The following is a 25,298-nucleotide window of genomic DNA, read 5'->3' as shown; positions in this document are numbered from 1 at the left end:
GCAGGTTTACTGCAGAGAAATCATTGATTTTATTTCCTATGGTTCCTGTAATTTTGCATAGCATCTCCATAGTCTGGTACAAGGACTGCGATGTGGTGTCCGTTAATGGCCTGTGATAAGATGGGGTATGCAGTCTTTAATGTAGGGTTAGGTTTACATTCAAAATCCCATTTTTGACATTCTGACAACATTCGCCTCGACATGTCAACATCGTGCTATCGTCATTGTCCACATAACCTATACCACAGCTGTAAGATGAGCTTATTGCTTTAAATACATATATAATACCATCTCAGAATGGCGTTATGTGGTGCTTCCCTGAATGCACATTGCGTGTTGTCCATCTTGCGCAGTACAGATGAAAGTTAGAGTTTATAGGTCATAGGGGCAGGAGCGGCCTTATTGACTGATATAGTCCCAGGCTGGAGACAAGTGACGTCGTTCATTGCGCATGTCCTATACTTAAAGATACTCTGTGATTGGAGAAAAGCCATGTTAGTGAAAGGCCCTATACATCTGCCGGCCATTTCCCCGAAACCGCCGGTTGAAAATGCAGATCGGCGGCCATCGATGTTTGCTGATCCATTGGGGAATCTGTGAAATTCTATATGTTAAAATTACCCGATATACTTATCCTGGTCACACTTTGGTCGGGATTGGCAAATCGGGGAAAACCAACATGTTGAATTTCACTGATGTCCCCCCGACCCTGGCACCTGGAGATTTGCACCAATCTATCTCCGATTTATGGGGACCTTGACTCACCAAGAGTCCAGGTTTGCGCAGGACATGGGGAGGTACCACAAGTTGGATATGTGGTAATAGGTTGGAGCGGTTCTGCGATACAGAACGAAATGTAACGCTGCAAGAGAACGATATTTAATAACTATAACAACATATCTATGACTTACAGCATGCAGAAGACACGGTATAAGGCAAAATACATCTCTGGCGCTGATACAGTCGGTGCTACAGAAAACTATTTCCATACACACAAATTAAAGTGAATAATGATAGAATAATAACCCTGCTGCCAGTGTGACACTGCAGGTTAGACCTAAAGCTGGGTGCAGTACCGCGAGTGCACGCAGGTGGCAGCCGTCTGGTAGCGGGGCGGTTAGCGGCTCTGCAGGGCGCTCTATCCTGATGTGACCAGCGAGGTGCGGCTGCTCTGTCGCAGGCGGAAGTCCGGGGTGTAGTAAGATGGCGGACAGCGACTACGAGTCGGTGATCTGTGTGAAGCCGGAAGTACACGTTTACAAGATTCCCCCGCGAGCGTCCAACCGGGGATACAGGTGAGTACCGGAGACCCCAGCACCGGGTTGGCGGAGCTCAGGGCCGCAATAACCGCGCTCTCCTCCGCATCCGCAGGGCGGCAGAATGGCAGCTGGACCAGCCGTCCTGGAGCGGCCGCCTCCGCATCACCGCCCGGGGGAAGCTGGCGCTCATCAAGCTGGAGGACCGCACCACCGGTAACCGACTATATATCCTATAGAGACATTATATACACACTACTACAGTGTATTATATACAGCTGGAGGACCGCACCACCTATATATATATATATATATATATATATATATATATATATATATATATATCTCCTATAGGGACATTATATACACACTACACGAGGACCGCACTACCGGTAACCAACTATATATATATATATATATATATATATATATATATATATATTTATTTCTCTCCATATATCTGCTATAGGGACATTATATATAGTTCCGCCGACATGACTCAGGTTCACAATGCTCTGCCCCTGCACTTCTCACCTAATGATTGCAGTCACCTAACCCTCCCTTAGGGGTGCCTAACCTCCCCCCCAAGTGCCTAAACCTAACCCCCCTTCCCCGCCACCTAAACCTAAGTCCCCCGGGGGGTGCCTAACCCTAAGCCCCCCCCCTGTAGCCTAACCCTAACCTCCTGGGGGGGGGGCTGCCTAACCCTAAATCCCCCCTGGAGCCCCTAACCTAACCCCCCGAGGCTGTCCGTTGGGCTTACCTTCAATCAGTAATGACGGGTCGGAATTTCGATGCCTGTCATCAGACCCCTGCCGGGATTAGACAGTCGGGAAGCCGGCGGTCGGGATTACGTCCGTCGGCTTCCTGACTGCTACCCCTCTAGGTAAGTAAGCCTAACCTAACCCACCCCGCAGCCTAAAACTAACCTCCTCCCCTAGTGTCTGACCCTCCCCCTAACCTCAGTATTTACCTTCTGAATGCCAGAATCCCAGCGGTTGGGATTATGGCCGCATCCCGTTGGAGAGTAGCAATACATGTGCTATAGTGTACTATATACAGCTGGAGGACCACCACACCGGTAACAGACTAACTCAATATATATCTCTCTGTATAGTGCGTGCGTGTGTGTGTATATATATATATATATATATGCGTGGCACTCCAAGGCCCGGTGTCTTAGGATAGTCGCTCTGTCTGAGACCGCATAGGCTAACGCAGATGTTCCATGTGCGACCGATGCTTCTGTATGTGAGTAGCTGATGTCATACGCCGGAGGTGGGCGTCTCAGTACACACGACTGCGGCTGAGACATTAGCATATATCTGCATGTCCGTTGTGTACAGAGAATAGCAGCTGCAATGGGATTTGTTTGTCTCCTCCCACCCCCCCCACCCCCTTCCCATAGAGAGGTATTTTATTTATTTATTTATATATATATATATATATATAACACACACACACTATACTATATACAGCTAGCGGTCTGTCACGCCGGTAACTGACCCTCTACATATCTCTGTATATTCCCCCCATAGAGACTAATATACATTATACTGTACTATATACAGCTAGGGATCACAACAATGGTATCTTACTAAATATATATCTATATCCCTCATTTAGGGACATTATATAGGCTGTACTATACTATATACAGCTGGAGGGCTACAACATGGGTAACCTACCATATCCCACCTATAGGGTCGTTCTATTCATTGTACTATATAGAACCGGCGGTCCACATCACTGGTAACCTACTAACTATATATGTCTGAGATAAGGACATTACATATACACTGTGCTATACTGTGTATCCTGGGAGTACCGTAACACTGACGGCATACATATGTAGTTGTGTATATGTATTGGTAAGGACTGCAGTGATACTAACTAAAAGCTTTAGGTTCAGTTTAGATTCAGCGATTGATAAATCACGAGCTGTTTATGGGTCTCCTCCTGTTTTGGGACCTCGTGTTTCTGTCTCATGACTTTTGATTTTTTGTGTCTTTCTTGCTGACTCTGTTATTTCCCAACTCTGATGCGTCAGGACTTTCCCAGGAAGTTATTTAGGAAATGGGAGGGGGGGGATTGTAAGATGTGGTTCTGAGGGCGTTACCAGACCCATTTTCTTTCTCATGTCAGAATCCCCCTCCTCCGTAGTGATTATAGTCACACCTGTACGCCATCACTGGAATAAACTAAAACATTTATTAGTCCCTTGTACAGGTCCTAAACGTCCGATCAATAAAACAGAGATTTGTTATAGCCCAGCCCTAAGAAACAAAGTTTAATATTAGTAGTTTGGTGAAATAAAAATATCTAGCGCCTATACTAATTTAAAATAGCAAATAACAGTTAAGTGTTCAGCAGACCTGTCATTGGCCGCTGCTCTATGCATTCTGGGACCTGTAGTTCAGTAGATAATACTAATATAATATCTGATTCTCATATAGCCCAGACCCACCGCATCCTCATCTGCCCTAGTTACTGTAAACTGATATCAGCCATAGTATGAAGGGGGCTCATTAGCTAAACATTCTGTAATCGCTGCAAAATGTTTTGATGCTATTTTAAAAATAATACCTGACTCCCTGAGGATGGGCGCAGATAAACGGCAATAATATCCTCAGCAGATGGCGCTCATACAGATAGGGAAATGAATAGGATAATGAAGGGAAGAGAAAATACATATAAAAGATTTGTAACAATGAATAAAATAGTAATAAAATCCCCCTAGTTATTGCTAAAACACCTTCACCAAGTGAGAAGATGAAGGGAGCAACTCACTTCTGCCTCGGCAATATCACAGGCCGCTCGCTACATGTAACAGAATAAAACATAATCGTGCAATATTGTGTATATAACCATTCACTAGGTGCACTCACCCTAAAAGCCTTAAATAAGAGTGTGGGATGGGTTTGATACCATATCCAAACAACCGTGGTCCTTAGCACCACATAATGCCGTCAGTTTCTTAAACTTTACTCCAGAGCAGTGGTGTCAAACTCGGGCCCTTGAGCTGCAGTGGAACTACACATCCCAGCATGCACTGCCAGAGTTTTGCTATTAGGGCATGCTAAAACTGTGGCATTGCATGCTGGGATATGTAGTCCCACAGCAGATGGAGGGCCCGAGTTTGACACCACTGCTCCAGAGTAATTCCAAAGTAAACAAAGGGATACATTTGGTTTCCTCTGTACTAGGGATGTGCAGGCTCGGATTAGTTCGGATATGCACGCCGGGTTCGGATTTCTCCCTCCAGAAAACGGGGCTCGGAAAGAGGCAAAACGTCATCTTTCATGGACAAACATCATCATTCCTGGACTTTTATCCAGGAATGATGATTTGTCCATGAAAGATGACGTTTTGCCTGTTTCTGAGCCCCGTTTTTTGGAGGGAAAAATCAGAACCCGGCATGCATATCCGAACTAATCCGAGCCTGCACTTTCCTACTCTGTCCCAACAATAAACTGGTCCCCAATGCTGCTCAGTCAAATGAAGTCCCAGCAGATGTCACCAATGGGATTGGAACAGGGGTACCAGAAATTCAAGATCCTCCACCAATGCATTTTAATCTTTATCAAGGTGTGACCCGAATGGAGGCTATCGCAGTGACAGCCGACAGAGACACCCGCAGCTTCAGTTTGGCACAGCTGAGCTAACCAATAAGGATCACCCTGATTCTTATTGGCTGCTGACGGACCCCTGACTGCAAGTAAACATGGCAGCCGCGGCTTCAGCACCCCATCTGTGAATTTGGAGCAGCAGCCAATACGCTTCACACTGATTCTTATTGGATGCTGCTGGACGAGCCAATGCGATCGACTGGTTGAGTGTCTGTGGTTGACCAGTCGATCTCAATCAACGCTTTGCTGACTGCTGTACTACAGGATACTTAAATGTTAGATATGTACTGTGACGAGGTGTACCAAACACAGCAGCGATTGCACAGTATTGATATTTCTACTTCAGGGTCCATAGGGTATCCACAGGATACCTTGGGGTATAGGTGTGACGTCAGTCGCAGGGCACCAAAGAGTTAAGCTTTCAGCCTCCCAGGATGCACTAGGTCCCCCTCCTATACCCCGCCCCCGAGCCAAGGCACCTCAGTTTAGTTTGGTGCCCGGCCGGAGTCGGGTGCACCTGTTGGAGTGGGGGCTAGAAGAGCCCCTGAAGCTTATTCTTCATGCAGCTGTGGCTGCACAACTGGATGAACAGCATGGACAGTCAGTCCTGACGTCCATGCTGTCTTCCCTACACCCCGCCGGTACCAGAACGCCGGTACTGATCCGGGGATGCTGGTGGGCGTCTGGGGTCACAGCTAGCGGTGACCCCAGATGCTCCGGACCATGGCCGGATTCAAGGGGGACAGAGGTAAGCAGCAGGGTCCCGCGGTGGGTCCCCGCTGATTACATGGTCCTAAGTCCCCAGGCAGGGGGCTCCCTGGGGACTGGCTGCAGCGTGGAGCCAGGCGACCAACCTGCGCTTCCACTACCCCCTGGGACAGCGGACCGCAGCAGAGCGGTAGCGCTGCGGCGTCCCAGGGGTTAAATGCATGCCAGGGGAGCGCGCCTTCCCTGTCTCACAGCCGGCGCCTCCCCCGCTGCACACAGCCCTCTCTGCATGCTGCCGACTGGTCCTGTGGCAGCGCTCCTCCCCCAGGCCAGCCTCCTCTCTGCTCCTCGGCGGCCATCTTCTCCAGAACGCATGGTGAACGCTGCTGGAAGCGCTGGAAGGAAGCATCGTGGTCTGGGTCCCCCCGCATACCTCTCCTCCGCTGTGGTCAGGTCTGTGTATGCAGCGCTGTGTCCTACCAGGCCCTGTGTCTGTGTAGTTGAGTGATCAGCGCTGTTAGTGCAGGAATTGTTATTTTTCTGCATTGTATGTGACTGTGCTAGCGCTGCTGCCTGTAATCTTTTCTTCTCTAAACTGTCAGCTTTATTACTGTCCCTGTTCTTTCTGCTAAAGCCCTTGCGGTGCGGTGCTGCAGGGTGGTCTCTCGCCTATTTAATACTTAATTGGTGAGAGAGGTCACATACGTGGTGCCATCATGTCTGAAAGTGATTTTCCCCTCCGGCTACAGTGTACCACGTGCAAAGTACCGTTAGCGGAGGGGGAGGGTAGCGCGGAGGGCCTTTGCCAGCAGTGTTTGTCCATGGCGCGGCCTATTACGGTTACAGCATCGGTACAGGAGCCGCCCTGGGCTTGTTTCGCTCAGGCGTTAACAGCTTTAGTGGGCCAGTTAGCTCCGCAGCCCGCGTTTACTCCGATGGGTTTGTCCCAGCAGTCTGTGGTGTCGTCACCCATGCAGGGGTTCCCACGACAATTGGTGGTACCCCACAGTCTCCCTATTTCCCCGCTCCCGGGTTCTCAGGAGCCAGCGTGGGTTAACTCCCTGACGAGTTCTGTACAGCACTTGTCGGATGTGTTGCAAGGGGAGTCTGTGATGCGGTCTCATAAAAGGCCGGTGGCGTCTCTGTCCGCTCCTTATGAGGATGACGAAGGGACGTCTGATGATGGGGAGATTCTAGATCCTTACGATCAGGAACCTCTCCATACTAAGGACGCTGATGCTAAGTCCAAAGTATATATTCCTGGACTTATTCGGGCGGTCCGCACAGCCTTGGTGATTGAGGACGAAGTTCCCCCAGCGGCTAAATCTAAGTATGCCTTTTTCAAAGATGTGAAGGGCGATGCCACAGTCTTTCCTCTTTCGGGTCAGTTGGTGGACCATTTAGAGGAGGCGTGGAAACAACCTGGCAAAAGATACCAGCCGCAGAGACGCCTGGCGGTGGCTTATCCGTTCGCGGATAATTATTTTGCGAAGTGGGAATCCCCTCCACAGGTGGATTCTCACGTGACCCGTCTTGTCCGTAGTGCCACATTGCCGATGCCATCCATGTCCTCCCTTAAGGATGCTACGGACCGCAAGGTAGAAATCTGCCTGAAGTCCGCTTATTCCCTTGCAGGGGGGGCAGCCCGGCCGGCTATGGCCATTTGCTGGGTTGCCAGAGCGATGGAGCGCTGGGCGGATTCATTAGAGGCTTCTTTTGAATCCGACTGTCCGGCCGATCAGGCGGAGTTGATTGGCAATCTCCGTGATTCGGCCACCTACATCAACGAGGCGGCTCTAGACATTAGTACTCTGGTGTCTAGAATTTCTTCAGCAGCGGTAGCTGCTCGTCGCACCTTGTGGCTGCGATCCTGGAAGGCGGACGCAGATTCCAAGAAAGGTCTGGAAGCGTTGCCGTTTACCGGAGAAGTTCTCTTCGGTCCGGATCTGGATAAGATTGTGGCCACGCTGGCGGCAGCCAAATCTGCCTGTCTCCCGTCGGCCGCTGCTCCTTCTGGTTCGGGACCATCGTCCTTTCGGTCATCTAGGGCCCAGGGCAGGCCCAAACCACAGTCGTTTCCTCGACAGGCTGGCCCTAAGAAATCGGTCAAGCCCCGGAAGCAGGCATGGAGTACCAGACGTCCGGCCCCCAAGCCAGATGACAAGCCTGCGGCCTGACGGTCCGGGCCTCCCTTTGGGGGATCCCAGGGTGGGAGGCCGCCTGCTACAGTTCGCCCAGTGTTGGTCGACCACTACGACAGACACTTGGGTTCTGGAGGTGGTTTCCCACGGATACGCCCTTTCCTTCCGGCACAGACCCCCGGCTCGCTTCTTCACCACGGGTCTCCCATCAGACCGGAACAAGGCTACGGAGCTGCGGAAGGTATTGCACACTATGCTCCAGGCTGGAGTTATAGTGGCGGTTCCATTCTCCCAGAGGGGCCAGGATTTCTATTCAAATCTATTTTTGGTACAGAAACCCAATGGGTCATATCGTCCGATTCTCAACCTCAAAGCACTCAACAAGTCTTTGCGGGTCCCGAAGTTTCGGATGGAGACCCTACGGTCCATCATTCTGGCGCTGGAACCTGGGGACTACTTGGTGTCATTGGACATACAGGACGCTTACCTGCATGTCCCTATTCTTTGGCGCCATCAACAGTTCCTCAGGTTTGCAATCAGCAGCGACCACTTCCAGTTTCGGGCGTTACCTTTTGGCCTGGCAACAGCACCACGTGTTTTCACCAAGGTGATGGCGGTCATGGCGGCTTCTCTGCGGCTGCAGGGAGTCCGCATGTTGCCGTATTTGGACGACCTGTTATTGGTGGCAGGATCTCCAGAGCTCCTGTTACGCCACTTGGACCTGACCATTGCACTGCTGCAACGGCACGGCTGGCTAATCAACTGGCAGAAGTCCACTCTAATCCCGTCTCGGAGGATTCTGCATCTTGGAGCCTTATTGGACTCGGGACAGCAAAGGATCTTCGTGACGGAGGACAAGATCTCTGCTTTACAGTCAAGGGTGCGCAGTTGTCTGCACAGCCGCCGGGTGTCCTTACGTGGTGGTTACAGACGACCCACCTCAACAAGGGACGTCCGTTCTGGGTTCCAAATTGGGTCCTGTTGACAACGGACGCCAGTCTTCGGGGCTGGGGAGCAGTTTCGGGTCCACACTTGTTCCAGGGCAGGTGGACGCCGACAGAAGCGGAGCTTCCAATAAATATCTTGGAACTCCGTGCGGTCTTCAATGCTCTCCAGCAGGCACAGCGGTTTCTCCAGGGTCGCCCGGTGCAGGTCCAGTCGGACAACGCTACCACCGTGGCCTACATAAACAGGCAAGGAGGAACTCGCAGTCGGGCGGCTCTCGTAGAGGTCTCTCGGATCCTGGTTTGGGCGGAGCGCAATCTTCCGGCCATATCAGCGGTCTTCATCCCGGGAGTGCTCAATTGGGAGGCGGACTTTCTAAGTCGCCAGGACGTTCATCCGGGGGAATGGTCCCTGCACCCGGACGTTTTTCAACTACTGGTGGACAGGTGGGGTCTTCCAGAAATCGACCTCATGGCGTCCCGGCACAACAACAAGTTGCCGGTGTACGGGTCTCGCACAAGAGACGAAGGGGCGTCTCTGGTGGATGCTCTGTCCGTCCGGTGGACGTTCCGGTTCGCATACCTGTTCCCTCCGGTCTCCCTTCTTCCACGGGTAATCCGGAAATTCAAACAGGAAGGAGGGACGCTCCTGTTGATAGCTCCCGCGTGGCCCAGACGGCACTGGTTCTCAGACCTTCAGGGTCTGTCCGTGGACATTCCTCTGCGGTTGCCGCTACGACCGGACCTTCTGTCTCAGGGTCCTTGCCTTCACCCGGACCTGACTCGGCTGTCTTTGACGGCGTGGCTGTTGAGACGGCCATGCTGAGGTCCCGGGGGTTTTCCAGCTCGGTGGTGCGGACCATGTTACGAGCTCGGAAACCGTCTTCCGCGAGGATATACCATCGCGTGTGGCATACGTTCTTCCAGTGGTGTCGACCGAGAGGTTATGCACCGCGGGAGTTTCGTCTGTCTCGGATTCTCGCCTTCCTGCAAGCGGGACTAGATCATGGGCTTCGCCTTGCTTCTTTGAAGGTACAGGTTTCGGCCCTATCTGTCTGGTTTCACCGTAGGATTGCTACAATCCCGGATGTGCGCACCTTTATGCAGGGTGTTCTCCGCATTCAGCCGCCCTTTGTTCCACCTGTGGCGCCTTGGGATTTGGCTGTGGTCCTGAGGGCTCTCCAAGGACCGCCGTTTGAACCACTGGGCTCAGTGGATCTTAAATGGCTAACAGCTAAGACTGTTTTCCTTCTGGCCATTGCTTCGGCCAGACGTGTTTCTGAGTTAGGGGCTCTTTCTTGTAGACCCCCTTTCTTGGTTTTTTATGGGAACAGGGCAGTGCTCCGCACTCGGCCCGAGTTTCTTCCCAAAGTTGTTTCCCAGTTTCATATTAACGAGGAAATAGTTGTTCCGGCCTTTAACTCACCGGGTCTTTCCGTGGGTGAGGCCTCTTTGGATGTTGTGCGGGCCTTAAGGACTTATGTTGACCGCACTTCTTCGTTTAGGAAGTCGGACGCTTTGTTTGTCCTCTTTGGCTTCCGTAAAAAGGGTTGGCCTGCTTCAAAGCAAACTTTGGCAGCCTGGATCCGTATGGCTATTTCTGAAGCTTATCTTCATGAAGGCCTACCGGTCCCTCCTTCTCTGAAGGCTCATTCCACTAGGTCTGTGGGTCCTTCGTGGGCAGCTCGACGTGGTGCCTCGGCAGTTCAGATCTGCAAGGCTGCTACGTGGTCTTCTGTCCATACCTTCGTGAGGTATTACAGGTTTGACACCTTCGCCTCTCAGGATGCTTCCTTCGGGCGGCGGATTCTCCTTTCTGCACAGGAGCGTCCCCACCCTTAAAGGATACTGCTTTGGGACATCCCCAAGGTATCCTGTGGATACCCTATGGACCCTGAAGTAGAAAATATGAGATATGGTAAGAACTTACCCTTGTTATCTCTATTTCTACGAAGTCCATAGGGTTCCACAGGACTCCCGCCCTGTCGCACCTGTGCTGCAGATGGGCTTTGCTCTGGTCACCGGTTTTCCGTCTCCCTCTGGTGAGAATGTGATTCTTGTATGTGTCCAGATCTTTGTTCTCTCTCTTCCTTCTCCTCCTCCGGCCTATGGCTTGGTAACTAACTGAGGTGCCTTGGCTCGGGGGCGGGGTATAGGAGGGGGACCTAGTGCATCCTGGGAGGCTGAAAGCTTAACTCTTTGGTGCCCTGCGACTGACGTCACACCTATACCCCAAGGTATCCTGTGGAACCCTATGGACTTCGTAGAAATAGAGATAACAAGGGTAAGTTCTTACCATATCTCATATTTTACCATTTTTTTTGCAAATGTAGTAATGAGATAAAACTAAAAACCCTAAAGGGGCACATCCACTAGGCGATATTAATGAGCGATTGCACGATTACGACATCGTAATCGTGCAATCGCTCATTAATCGTGCACTATAATGTCGGAAACGACCAGCGATGCGCGCTCCCGCTGGTCGTTTCCAACATCAATCATCGCCTGAACGTGCCGAGTCAATCTGCCGATAACGACAGATTGGCCATGTTCGGGCATGATGGAGGGTGCCTACACTGAATGACATATCGTTCAGTGTCAGCACTGCAGGGGATGGGGAACGATGGTACGATTACGATGTCGTATTCGTTCTGTCTTTCCCTAGTCGGCATGTGGATGTGCGGCTTAAAGGTGAAGTTATCCTTTAAATGTTTCCCAGAGCAATAGGTAACCTGGTGTTTAGAGACCTCTCCAGTCCCTGCTCTGGGCTTTTGGCAGACAACGCAGGGAATATAAGTCAGTGGTTCTCAAGCTCGGTCCTCAGGATTCCAAACAGTTCACATTTTCCAGGTCACCCGGCAGGTGCACAGGTGTATTCATTACTCACTAATGCAGGTCATACATCAACGCTGCAACTCCCCGACTCCGATCCGCCGATGGCGCCCTTAGATCTTTGATCGCTAGCGCATGGGGGAAAAACAGCATGTGAAAAATGCCCGACTCGCCGTTCCTGATCATTGGTCGGAAACAATGAGTTGGGGAAATACACCATGTTGGATTTCTACGATCCCCCGAGCCAGCCGTCGGCAGAACAGGCATTGCGCCATTCAGTCGCAGATGTATGGGCCCCGTGACACACGTGGAGCTAATTATTTCATTTGTGATTGTTTGCGGAGACTCGAAAGACTGAACTGATTGGGTTCCTGGGGACCGAGTTTGAGAATCTTATCTAACTTTAAAGCACAGAACAGAAACAAATGATAGAAATGGGGCGTGCGCGGATGCTGGCTGGGCGTGCAAGCTCTATAACTGGAACCGCAGGGCGAGCATTTATACCAGGAGGGGATTGAATATAAATAAAAGGAGCAATTGCCTTTGGCATAAAAGCGCTAACAGTGTCTAGTACACGATAACCGCGCTGTACAGTAACTATAATAGACCGTGACAACACAAAGATGTTACTGCACATTCCCATGCTATAGGCAGCCAAACTCAGATTACATTGGGACCCTCTTGTTTTAGTGAATAAATGCATACAAATTCCTAGCAGTGCCTCTGCGCCATCTTGCGCTCTCTATAGAAGGATGCGTAACGCAGCTTAAACGCCCAGTATGTAGAGGAAGTGGGTCTGATACTAACATTGAATTGATTGTAACTCTGCTGTAGGGCTGAAAGCAATTGGATACAGGATAAAAAGGAAATGTTCCTACATAATAATTTATCATTTTATTTGTATAAAAAATAATAATAAAAAATGTTCAATAGCTGTTTATTAATAGATGGTGGGTTATATATAATAATGCATTATATTGACAATCGTGGCATTCCAAAGTAACATGACTCCTAAAATAACCCCTCACGTTAAGTAAAATGTCAGTGGATGAAGTCTTACTCCAAGTGACTTCCTCACATACTGTATAGTAGGAAGCCAACCGTCTGACATCCTAACCCTCTGTCCCATGCTCACTGTCACCCCTGTCTGTCTGCCCCTCCCCTTTAGAATGTCAGCTCTCACGAGCAGGGCCCTCTTCTCCCATGTGCTTTTCCGTCCTTTATTCATATTGCTATCTACTCCTTACAACAGCACCTTAGAACCCGTGACTTCTGCCATCCTGCTACTATTGCAGCAATGTTTATATACCATGTACTTGTCCTGCAATATCTTGTACTGTACGTCACTGTTCTCTTGTACTGTTTATGTACTTTGTTAGGCGCTGCGAAAACCCTTGTGGCGCCATATAAATAAAGGATAATGTATTAATGTAAGAAAACACATGAAGTGTGCTCTCAGACCACATAAAGTGTGTTCTCTGGGAATTACAGCTATCTGTGTGGTTTATCAGATCGTACAAACATCTTATCGCGCGGACTGCTTTCTACCTATCTCGCACTTGTATTAACCACAGAGAACAGCCGACATCTATTTAGTGTACAACAGATTTACTTTTCCAGATCTAGTGTGTGTTACTAGGAGATCTATCGATCACATCCATGGGTGTCGGCCCTAATTAAAACTAACTAGCCCTCTACTTTGGTAAGCACACTGATAGAATTGTCCAGATATATATGTAGGATATACATTAGTAATCTTCCCTATATCAGTGACTTGTGGCACCACAGAGGCGGAATAATTTTAAAGACCGAGTAATGGGTGATGCACATAAATCAGGAAAGCAAATACTGTAGCACTTTGTAATATTAAAGGATTTGTGTTATTAAGTACTTCAGATTATCCTTTCATAAAAAGGCTCTTTCAGTCACTGAGTGAGTCACTTACAGATCGGCTCTGCACACACATCATAGACAATAGTATTTATCGAGCATAGCAGCAAACACTATATTGTCCTTAATTCATGCGTGGACTGCTACTCTCTAAGTGACTTATAATACCTTTGGCACCAAAACAAATCAGAATATTGCAGTGCCCATCCTATAACCCTATAAATATAAAAGTAAGACTGATGTCTTGTAGATGATATAAAAATTGTGAAAATTAAGTATAGAAAAAGAAATAAATAAAGGTATAGACCAATTGTCATCATTGCAAGCATCCATCATAAGCCAGTGTTCAGCTGTTTCATTAGGGCCCCGTGTGTAGGATAGAGGTTCCCAAACGCAGTCCTCAAGGCTCCCAAACAGTTCAGATTTTAGAGAGATCCATGGTTGAGCACGCATTATAACCTCCTACTGTGGTCACCAGACAATACCTACTAAGGAGGCCCATCCTGTGTGTATGTGCCAGGATGGGGGGAGATCTGGGCATTATAACCTCCTACTGTGGTCACCAGACAATACCTACTAAAGAGGCCCATCCTGTGTGTATGTGCCAGGATGGGGGGAGATATGGGCATTATAACCTCCTACTGTGGTCACCAGACAATACCTACTAAGGAGGCCCATCCTGTGTGTATGTGCCAGGATGGGGGGGAGATCTGGGCATTATAACCTCCTACTGTGGTCACCAGACAATACCTACTAAGGAGGCCCATTCTGTGTGTATGTGCCAGGATGGGGGGAGATCTGGGCATTATAACCTCCTACTGTGGTCACCAGACAATACCTACTAAGGAGGCCCATTCTGTGTGTATGTGCCAGGATGGGGGGAGATCTGGGCATTATAACCTCCTACTGTGGTCACCAGACAATACCTACTAAGGAGGCCCATCCTGTGTGTATGTGCCAGGATGGGGGGAGATATGGGCATTATAACCTCCTACTGTGGTCACCAGACAATACCTACTAAGGGGGCCCATTCTGTGTATATGTGCCAGGATGGGGGGAGATCTGGGCATTATAACCTCCTACTGTGGTCACCAGACAATACCTACTAAGGGAGCCCATTCTGTGTGTATGTGCCAGGATGGGGGGAGATCTGGGCATTATAACCTCCTACTGTGGTCACCAGACAATACCTACTAAGGAGGCCCATTCTGTGTGTATGTGCCAGGATGGGGGGAGATATGGGCATTATAACCTCCTACTGTGGTCACCAGACAATACCTACTAAGGAGGCCCATCCTGTGTGTATGTGCCAGGATGGGGGGAGATCTGGGCATTATAACCTCCTACTGTGGTCACCAGACAATACCTACTAAGGAGGCCCATCCTGTGTGTATGTGCCAGGATGGGGGGAGATATGGGCATTATAACCTCCTACTGTGGTCACCAGACAATACCTACTAAGGAGGCCCATCCTGTGTGTATGTGCCAGGATGGGGGGGAGATCTGGGCATTATAACCTCCTACTGTGGTCACCAGACAATACCTACTAAGGAGGCCCATTCTGTGTGTATGTGCCAGGATGGGGGGAGATCTGGGCATTATAACCTACTGTGGTCACCAGACAATACCTACTAAGGAGGCCCATTCTGTGTGTATGTGCCAGGATGGGGGGAGATCTGGGCATTATAACCTCCTACTGTGGTCACCAGACAATACCTACTAAGGAGGCCCATCCTGTGTGTATGTGCCAGGATGGGGGGAGATATGGGCATTATAACCTCCTACTGTGGTCACCAGACAATACCTACTAAGGAGGCCCATCCTGTGTGTATGTGCCAGGATGGGGGGAGATATGGGCATTATAACCTCCTACTGTGGTCACCAGACAATACCTACTAAGGGGGCCCATTCTGTGTATATGTGCCAGGATGGGGGGAGATCTGGGCATTATAACCTCCTACTGTGGTCACCAGACAATACCTACTAAGGGGGCCCATTCTGTGTATGTGCCAGGATGGGGGGAGATCTGGGCATTATAACCTACTGTGGTCACCAGACAATACCTACTAAGGAGGCCTATTCTGTGTGTATGTGCCAGGATGGGGGGAGATATGGGCATTATAACCTCCTACTGTGGTCACCAGACAATACCTACTAAGGAGGCCCATCCTGTGTGTATGTGCCAGGATGGGGGGAGATATGGCCATTATAACCACCTACTGTGGTCACCAGACAATACCTACTAAGGAGGCCCATTCTGTGTGTATGTGCCAGGATGGGGGGAGATCTGGGCATTATAACCTCCTACTGTGGTCACCAGACAATACCTACTAAGGGGGCCCATTCTGTGTATATGTGCCAGGATGGGGGGAGATCTGGGCATTATAACCTCCTACTGTGGTCACCAGACAATACCTACTAAGGAGGCCCATTCTGTGTGTATGTGCCAGGATGGGGGGAGATATGGGCATTATAACCTCCTACTGTGGTCACCAGACAATACCTACTAAGGAGGCCCATTCTGTGTGTATGTGCCAGGATGGGGGGAGATATGGGCATTATAACCTCCTACTGTGGTCACCAGACAATACCTACTAAGGAGGCCCATTCTGTGTATATGTGCCAGGATGGGGGGAGATCTGGGCATTATAACCACCTACTGTGGTCACCAGACAATTCCTACTAAGGAGGCCCATTCTGTGTGTATGTGCCAGGATGGGGGGAGATATGGGCATTATAACCTCCTACTGTGGTCACCAGACAATACCTACTAAGGAGGCCCATCCTGTGTGTATGTGCCAGGATGGGGGGAGATATGGGCATTATAACCACCTACTGTGGTCACCAGACAATACCTACTAAGGAGGCCCATTCTGTGTGTATGTGCCAGGATGGGGGGAGATCTGGGCATTATAACCTCCTACTGTGGTCACCAGACAATACCTACTAAGGGGGCCCATTCTGTGTATATGTGCCAGGATGGGGGGAGATCTGGGCATTATAACCTCCTACTGTGGTCACCAGACAATACCTACTAAGGAGGCCCATTCTGTGTGTATGTGCCAGGATGGGGGGAGATATGGGCATTATAACCTCCTACTGTGGTCACCAGACAATACCTACTAAGGAGGCCCATTCTGTGTGTATGTGCCAGGATGGGGGGAGATATGGGCATTATAACCTCCTACTGTGGTCACCAGACAATACCTACTAAGGAGGCCCATTCTGTGTATATGTGCCAGGATGGGGGGAGATCTGGGCATTATAACCACCTACTGTGGTCACCAGACAATACCTACTAAGGAGGCCCATCCTGTGTGTATGTGCCAGGATGGGGGGAGATATGGGCATTATAACCACCTACTGTGGTCACCAGACAATACCTACTAAGGAGGCCCATTCTGTGTGTATGTGCCAGGATGGGGGGAGATCTGGGCATTATAACCTCCTACTGTGGTCACCAGACAATACCTACTAAGGAGGCCCATTCTGTGTGTATGTGCCAGGATGGGGGGAGATCCTGGGCATGATATGTGCCATGCACTATCCGCTGGCTCTACTAGAATTTCTGTAGCACAGGTTGATATTGTCTGATAATGCCCAGAGAATAACCACATGATTGGATAGAGGAGATTATGCTCTTTCAGATAAGTGTGCCTAGCCACGGTAGGGAAATATTACTATATCCGAAAGATGGTGAACTATGCCTGGGCAGGGCGAAGCCAGAGGAAACTCTGGTGGAGGTCCGCAGCGGTCCTGACGTGCAAAATGATCGTCCGACCTGGGTATAGGGGCGAAAGACTAATCGAACCATCTAGTAGCTGGTTCCCTCCGAAGTTTCTGGAATGTAATCACTTCTGCAGTGCAGAGATATTTTCTTTGATGATCCCCTGGGTCTGTGAGTGCCGGTATGTAGGAGATAGGGAGGAAAGCATTAGAAGTTCTCTCTTTCCTAATTTTTAAATAATGTTACAATGACATCACATCACACCCTCTCTAGGGTCTGACAGCAACTAAAGGGGGTTTGACATTTAGGTAAATCCTCCCTCCTGCCATTTGGACCTCTACAGTTCTCAGTAGTGATGGTGTTACTGTAACTTTGATTTATGTATAATATATTATTTTCCTTGTTGTATATAAGGAAAGGTTCTATGTTAGAAAAATTTAATGTAGTTCAATTGGTGCACAGCCAACTCTGGGCATTTAATGTGTTTTCATTGGATCAGAGTGCCTTATTGTATCTCTCCTCTATAGTATTATTGTTCTAGCGTTATATGAATCGTGGTCCCGCGTTTTATGCTCCTCCTCTCTCCCCGCAGGAGAGCTCTTCGCTCAGGCCCCGGTGGAGCAGTTTCCTGGGATAGCAGTTGAAAGCGTCACTGACTCCAGCCGTTATTTTGTCATCTGCATTGAGGATGGGAACGGTGAGTGGAACGCTCCGCGGTTGGTGTTTCTACGTTATCACTCCTCATACTCTTACACGCCTCCTGCTTCTCCCCCTGTTAGGGCGCCGGGCGTTTATCGGCGTTGGATTCGCTGACAGAGGTGATGCGTTTGACTTCAATGTAGCGCTGCAGGATCACTTCAAGTGAGTTTATACAGCACCTATAAGCCCAGCGCGTGACGGGACATTTGTCCTATATCCCTGCGATGTTGTTTAGAATCAGACGTTACTTTGTATATAGATGTAAACCTGGAAATTATTATTTAAGCAGATTTGTAAAGTATTGTGGTGCAGGGCAGTGTGGGTATACATTTTAAAAAGTGACATATAAGGTTGGCAAAGAGGAGAGGGGGGGTGCACAAGAGCTTACAATCTAATGTAATAATTACACAGCTGTGCCCAGAGGGGTGAGTGAGTCTCGAAAGATGAGCTCTGTTCTGGACATTTTGAGCTGTAGGTACTGTTGGAACATATAGCAGAGACATTTGGTTACATGAGATAGTACAGAAGGGGACAGATCAGAGGAAGAGGGGTGTCGTCAGCATACAGGTGTTACAGGAGGCCGAATACTCGCGTTGCTTCCCTAGGGGAAGAGGTGCAGAGCGAGGGAAGCCCGAGGGACAACCTTGTGCAGTCCCAGCAGCAGATAGCGGCCGGGGAGGATGTGTCAGAGGTAGAGACCCCCTGACATTAGGATTGTGGCGGAGTACACACAGCGTTCTCTATAATACGTGTCTCTCCTCTCTGGGAGCCGGACGCCGTGCATACTGCAGGGGTTTTATTTCATCTACAGGACATTTATAGCATTAATACAAATAGTGTTAGCATTACATGAAAGAGAGAAAAATCAGGGCTCTGTCCATTTATGTCCTCCTGTATAGTTTAACTCCTTATGGCATTGGTAACACAGTTGACCATTTTCCACTCTTTCCCTATGTAATGTAAATATACTAACTACATGCCAGCCGCTACATGCCAGCTTTTCCCTGACTCAGAGCAAAGCAGAACGGGTACCGGTTCCTCCTTCGTCATGGCGTTTAATGATGTCACTGGTTGGCAGTAGAGTTATACGTGCTCCGTCATCCATCAGTTATATATTGCTAGATGCATACTCTGAATTTGTGTAAACGTCGGCAGGATCCCAGCATGTGGCCCCTTCATCAGATGTGGCACCCAGAAACATCCCACAGTGTTACAGGATGTTCCCCTTCCCGGAATGAGCTAAGGAGGGATTGAACAATTGTCCGCGGCAGCAGTTTTGTGCAATGTTTAGCATTTTGTTTCCGCAATGTGATTGCTGTAGGACCTCTGTATAGTCATTGTCTGTCCGTCTGACACTTACACTGTTCTCTTCTCATCTTTTGTCAGGTGGGTGAAGCAACAGACAGAGTTTGCAAAACAGGCCCAGAACCCGGACCCGGGACCCAAACTGGATCTCGGCTTCAAGGAGGGACAGACCATTAAGATCAACATAGCTGTATGTGTTCTGGGCATTCAGGGGAATCTTACTGCACAGGAACTATTAGGTCCCCTAAGGAAGCTATGATTTCCATACCCAGTCTGTACTTGTAAGGGGGCCCAAACCTGAGTCACATTCACTTTTTTTATTTTTCTTCTTCAGGGTCCATAAGCTCCACAGGAGACCTTGGGGTGTAGGTGATGGAACTGAATCCGGACATCACGCAGTTAAAGCTTTCAGCTCCCAGGATGCACCGGTCCATCCTATACCCCACCCCCAAGTCAGAGGCACCTCAGTTTCGTTGGTGCCCGGCCGGAGTCGGGTCACTGTTAACGCAGGGGGGCTGCTTAGCAGCCCTGAAGCTATTTTTCTTTTATGATTTTATTAGTTTTATCTACTGACTTCAGAGCGCGCAACAGCAGACTGTCCATAGGACGTTTGCCGCACCAGCGCCGCGACGTCAGTTCTGATCTGCGGATCTCGGCGGGCCCCCGGGGTCTGTGCAGCCGGATGCGCGGGGACGGATAAGGCGGATCACCGCTTTATACAAATTATTCAATTATTTTCATTCTCCAGCTCTTCCCCCCCATATGGCTGTTATATCGCTATGCGCATCGGGGGGGTTAGGCAGTGAGACGGGCATACAGGATTAGGTTACTGAAGAGAGCCCTTTGGGTAGGGTCTCCCTTTTATTGTGTTCCTAATATAGGTTGTGTATTTAATGCATTATTTGTAAAGAGAGACTCTTGTGCTTACCGTACTATGTTACTATAAGTGAGGATGTCCAGGTGGCAAACGCCTGTAGTGCTTATCCCCAGAACACCTGATCAGCTGCTGTTAGGGCATTCCGCTATGTGCTGTTACGTCTTATTGCACCTCTGTAAGTAATCCACCTGGTCACACCTGACCTTGCTGTATACTGTCTTACCCTCAGAACATGAAGAAGAAAGAAGGGGCTTCTGCAGCTGCTAAACCGCGACCATTGAGCACAGGACCCAGTCTACTCCCCCCGCCACCGGGGGCAAAAGCTCCATCTCAGCAGAGCATTCAGCAACCAGCTGCTAATTCAGGTAACTTAAGGGCCCCATACATATGATGGACGATTCCCTGATCCCCCTATCGGGCTGGAAACGCCAGTCGGAAATGCCGACCGGGGGAATTGGTGAAATTCTACATGTTAAAAATCCCTGATTTGCTGATCACGATTGTATTTTGATCGTGATCGGCAGATCTGAGAAATATAACATGTTGGATTTTACCAATAACCCAACCCCGGCGCCTGGGGATCCGGGGTATTGCTGCAATCTGTGGCTAGTGTAGGGGGCCTTTACTCAGCGAGACAGCCCTCTGCTGCCAGCTAGGTCAATGACTAATGGTCTCTGGCTGTTGGCTGCCCGTCTGTCTTACGCACCGCTCTGGTGTATAACATTGTCTGCTTCTAGACCACCGATATGTATATACAGCCAGCTCTAATCTATTATTCCTCCCGGGACAGAGTTGCCCCTTGATGTTGGAGGACTCTCGTGGGCAGAGCCTGCAAGTTCTACAGACTCCTGGGGAGACTTTACTAAGGCGTCTGGGTGAGTTGCTGCAAGAATTATCAATCACAGCGATCACGTCACCAGTGTTTAACATCTTATAACTTGGAATGTTTCTTTGCACTTTTTAAGAGCTCGTGTTCTCACTGTTACTTATCCTGGACCCAGCTGTATGTTCATTATTCCTCAACTGTATAATATACTCTAGGGCAGGCCTGCCCTAATCTGTGGCTCTCCAGCTGTTGTGAAACTACAAGTTCCAGCATGCCCTGCAAAGGTTTTGCTATTAGGGAATGCTAAAACTGTGGCTGGGCATGCTGGGATGTGTAGTTTCACAACAGCTGGAGAGCCACAGGTTGGCCAGGCCTGCTCTAGGGTTACCCTGACTTGGTCCCGACGGATATCGTGCAATAAACCTACATGTACTAGATCGTTTTATTTTGACGTTTCATTTATTTTCTGTTATTTTTGTGATTAGTGTTTATAGTTACCAGTTTTGCCTCAATGTAAGTTACTACATGTTAGGGCTGCAGGTACTAGAGAACACACGGTCATTTTGTAATACTAACCTATAATCTCTTCCAGCAGCTCTGCCTCCAGCCAGCCCAGCTCCGGGTGGGTCCAGTTCTGATGGGCAGAGATAGTGGGGACCTCTGTGTAATAACCCAGCTCATGAGCCTGTCAACGAGAGGCGGAAAATAGTCTGATCCCTGAGAGTAACCTGTTCAATGGATGGCGCACAACGCAGGACCCTCACCTTCCCAAACCTGCTAGTGCATAAAGGGGTTTACTCCATGTGTTGTGGCTCCTGAGCTGTTGCTGAAGCCAAAAAGAAGAGGAGTAACTAGTTGGTGTTAGTTATACCCAATATTGCTATTAAATCTACTCTCTGGTTTCCTGCTTCATGATGACTGCCTTATGAAGTCTATAGTGAACTATCAGTGTATTCGTATCTTCTATCGCTGTGATGACTTCAGGGACCAATGGACACAGAGGTGACTAGAAGAACTGCTGGTGTCTTATCACAGAGACTGAGGTCAGCCCTTCTCCTACACTCAGAGCTAACCTGGATCCCTTACTCAATGATAACCTGCTGGTGTCTTATCACAGAGACTGAGGTCAGCCCTTCTTCTCCTACACGCAGAGCTAACCTGGCTTCCTTACACAATGATAACCCGCTGGTGTCTGATCACAGAGACTGAGGTCAGCCCTTCTCCTACACAGAGCTAACCTGGCTTCCTTACTCAATGATAACCCGCTGGTGTCTGATCACAGAGACTGAGGTCAGCCCTTCTCCTACACAGAGCTAACCTGGCTTCCTTACTCAATGATAACCCGCTGGTGTCTGATCACAGAGACTGAGGTCAGCCCTTCTTCTCCTACACGCAGAGCTAACCTGGCTTCCTTACTCAATGATAACCCGCTGGTGTCTGATCACAGAGACTGAGGTCATCCCTTCTACTACACACTAAGATGACCTAGCTCCCTTACTAAATAACTCGCTGGTGTCTTATCACAGACTGAGGTCAGACCTGCTTGTCTTACACACGGAGCTGACCTGGCTTCCTTACTCAATGATAACCTGCTGCGGTCTTATCACAGAGACTGAGGTCAGCCCTTCCTTCTAAACACCGAGCAGCGTGTGACACTCCAGGGGGTCCTGTCTGACGATATATTCCATCCTCCTGTTCTAGCAGCACTGGAAAGAATCTCTATATCATTCCGCAAGATTTTATTTACGTACAGCGGCACCGTTCCAGACCCCTACAGCTGGCACCTGGACCCCTACAGCTGGCATCCTGTCAGATTTGCATTCATTTAAAGTGTTGTGTAAAAATAAACCTAACTGAACATTGTGCTTTATTTACTCATAGTTGTGATATACTTTATGCTTCCCGTGAAGACGTTTTTAGTCAACAACCACAAGTCTTCAGGAACAGCCATAACGTTGCCACCAGCAAATTATAAGTAACCTGCTATCCACGTATTAAGAAGCATCGTAACACAACAATGGCTACCTGTTTAAGAAAAATGTTTTTCTTTATACAGTTCAGTTCCATTTTTACAGAACATATTCATAGCTGTGTAATGTCCTGTATGGGATTTCCCCATAACAACTGTCCATGTCCGGTCGCTGTGTCTTGGTTTCCGAAACACCTGTCCCCACACCTGACTGCCTTTTGTTGCCACTTGTGTATTGTACATAGATGACAATTCTTTACCTATACTACTCACCCGAGTGCCTTTTTGACAACTCTTTGCGTATACTCACCCAAGTGCTCTTTACTCCAACTTCTGGTAATGGAAGGTGGACCCCCTTTGTATGCACTCCTTTTTATTTTTAGCTATTTTTATTTTCCACCTTTCTTCTTGATGTGTTAGTGCAATGAATCATTAATTTCCAAAGATTTTAGGTGATTTTAAATATGTCTAGTGTGAAGAAAAGAAATGTATAATATAGAGTCGGTGAATCTGGAGAGAGCACTAATGTCGGCAGCGTAACACCAGCGACCACGGTCTGAGCTCCACGGGGGATAATTACATTGATCTTATCGCCAGATGCCTGTGTACTCGGAAGCCCCGCTTTTGGTAAAGTCCAATCAGGTGTAATCCAGGCCCAGCTCGGTGACCAGCGCACCATTCCCACCTGTGTAAGTGGATGTCTGTACCAAAAAAAGCGTGACTGGTGCACTTTCCATTTATATGGTTTAGACTGTTCCAATATAAATAAGTTTGTTTCCTGTGTCTGGAATAGTCCGCCGCCGCCATCGCTTACGTTCCCGAGGACTTACATGGCCCGTGGTGATATTGAGGTGCAGCTGGGATTGTGTCTGCCTGCACTGTAGCAGAATTTGTTGCCTTTGTGGCTGCGTTGGTTTCTCCTAAATGATCAGACTACAATATAAAACCTCAAGCAGAAATATCATGGCCACAGTTTGGGGGGAGCAGAAAGGACCCCAGTATACAGAGACCTCACCTCATGGCAGAGTATAACATTCCTGTACTGTAAACGGACCATAACACGCTGAGACCTTTAAATAGACCAATGAAGAATGTTTGAGAACCTTTTCTATTGTCTGGCACCTATCATTGGTGGGCATTACTAAACGCTTATATGTACCTCTGGGAATGGCTGATTTGTGGTGTTTTCTCTCTAACATTTACAAGATTTTACAGAGATCTAGAGTAGTGAAATAAAGATTTATTTCAGTAATCTGGAGTGGTTTGAGCTTTATTACCCTTTTAAATTTGTTTTGGTTCCTGTAACCTGGGATAGGAGGCCGTGTTTATTTCATAACTTAGTGGAAGAGGTACCTGTCTAATAACGTGTATTAAAGTGACTGGTCTACTATAGAAGCTGATAGCAGTACAAAGTAAAATTGCTTGCACTCCACTAATAAGAGAATGTAAAAGTGTCACATAAGGAATCGTGAATGAAGGTCATGATATTGAGGCCTATATGGTTTTCCTGCACGTGAGCCTGGGAATTAATGTAACCAGTTGCGCGGGACACATGACAGGCGAGAAATCATAAAGGGGGGTCTTTGCTGCAGTAAAGCACTGGACCCCACATTTGCCGTTAACCGCAGCTACAGTCTTCAGTTTATTGTGTCACTATGTGCTTTAGCAGAGATCTCATTTATACACTAGGCCTGTGCGCCAGTGATCTAATGTTTCACCATTGCTTAAGTTATTGATTTCCATTAAGGCGCCAAATTTATCCTAGTTTAGTTTATTTTTGCCCGCAATGCTTTGAAGAGTAGATAAAGTTTTGACCTGTAAGATTCGCCCGCATTGAAGAGATGAGTACAGGAAACCTACTCAGGTGTGTGTTACCATTACAGGTGCACAGGCTCAGCAATGAGCATTAAGCCACATAATGTAGCCTGGAGCATAACAGCACTGTGTGACCAGCAGATAGTGGGCCTGATTCAGAGCCGCTCGTAAGTGGCCGCTTGTTCGCTCTGAGCGATGTTCGCACAACTGCGCACTTGTATGGTTCGCAATGCGCAAACCAGTTATTGCCGTCCGAAATCGTGCGCTCGCAAAACAGCGAGAGCCTGCTAATTTGATTGACACAATGTATCGTTTGTGGGTGGTAACGGGAAGGTGCTTGAAAACGGGGGAGTGGAGATCCGAACGCAGGCGTGCCAAACGGTCAAAAGGGTGTTTAATGTGAGTGCATAATTAGTAAAGGAGCGCCATCGACCATGTCACTTGGTTGTCTTTTAGCCTGAACTGCTCGCAGTGATAGCGGTAAGAAAAACCTACCACAAGCACTGCGAGCAGTTCAGATGCCTTTCGATGTTCCCGATTAATCTAATAAATACCGGAGATGACGTGTGATGCGACCGGCAAAGGGGCGTCTTTACAAAATAGCGAGCGCATTTTTTGTTCGCTCGCTCAGACATAGAGGCGTCAACAAACCGCAAAGAGCGAGCGCTCAATTTAAATAG

At 48.7% G+C, this 25,298-nt stretch overlaps 1 protein-coding gene across 2 annotated transcripts; it reads left to right on the top strand.

Annotated features, from left to right (window-relative positions):
- The first annotated feature begins 1,146 nt into the window (after window positions 1-1,146).
- On the top strand, window positions 1,147-24,055 carry NECAP2 (NECAP endocytosis associated 2). 2 transcript variants are annotated; one of them, XM_088463207.1, is made up of 8 exons: window positions 1,147-1,295; window positions 1,372-1,472; window positions 17,720-17,824; window positions 17,907-17,988; window positions 19,213-19,321; window positions 20,238-20,373; window positions 20,799-20,883; window positions 21,427-24,055. In XM_088463207.1, exons 1-8 carry the CDS (start codon window positions 1,204-1,206, stop codon window positions 21,470-21,472), a joined length of 756 nt encoding a protein of 251 aa, XP_088319333.1. In that variant the 5' UTR covers window positions 1,147-1,203; the 3' UTR covers window positions 21,473-24,055. The 2 variants fall into 2 exon arrangements, with proteins under 2 accessions (XP_088319333.1, XP_088319334.1); XM_088463208.1 differs by having other exon boundaries at window positions 1,148-1,295; window positions 21,430-24,055.
- Window positions 24,056-25,298: the final 1,243 nt, after the last annotated feature.

The sequence above is a fragment of the Taudactylus pleione genome, unplaced genomic scaffold (assembly GCF_031769625.1).
Source record: "Taudactylus pleione unplaced genomic scaffold, aTauple2 ptg001334l, whole genome shotgun sequence".
Taxonomy (NCBI): domain Eukaryota; kingdom Metazoa; phylum Chordata; class Amphibia; order Anura; family Myobatrachidae; genus Taudactylus; species Taudactylus pleione.
The sequence above is the reverse complement of the archived record's forward strand: the minus strand, read 5'-3'. Positions and strand labels throughout refer to the sequence as shown.

What these genes read in the sequence shown, in the direction of transcription:
- NECAP2 (XM_088463207.1), top strand. Translation starts at nt 1,204, where the DNA reads ATGGCGGACAGCGACTACGAGTCGGTGATCTGTGTGAAGCCGGAAGTA. An exon ending in GCTGGAGGACCGCACCACCG is followed by an intron (nt 1,473 to 17,719) that starts GTAACCGACTAT and finishes CTCTCCCCGCAG; the next exon opens with GAGAGCTCTTCGCTCAGGCC. An exon ending in GCAACCAGCTGCTAATTCAG is followed by an intron (nt 20,374 to 20,798) that starts GTAACTTAAGGG and finishes CTCCCGGGACAG; the next exon opens with AGTTGCCCCTTGATGTTGGA.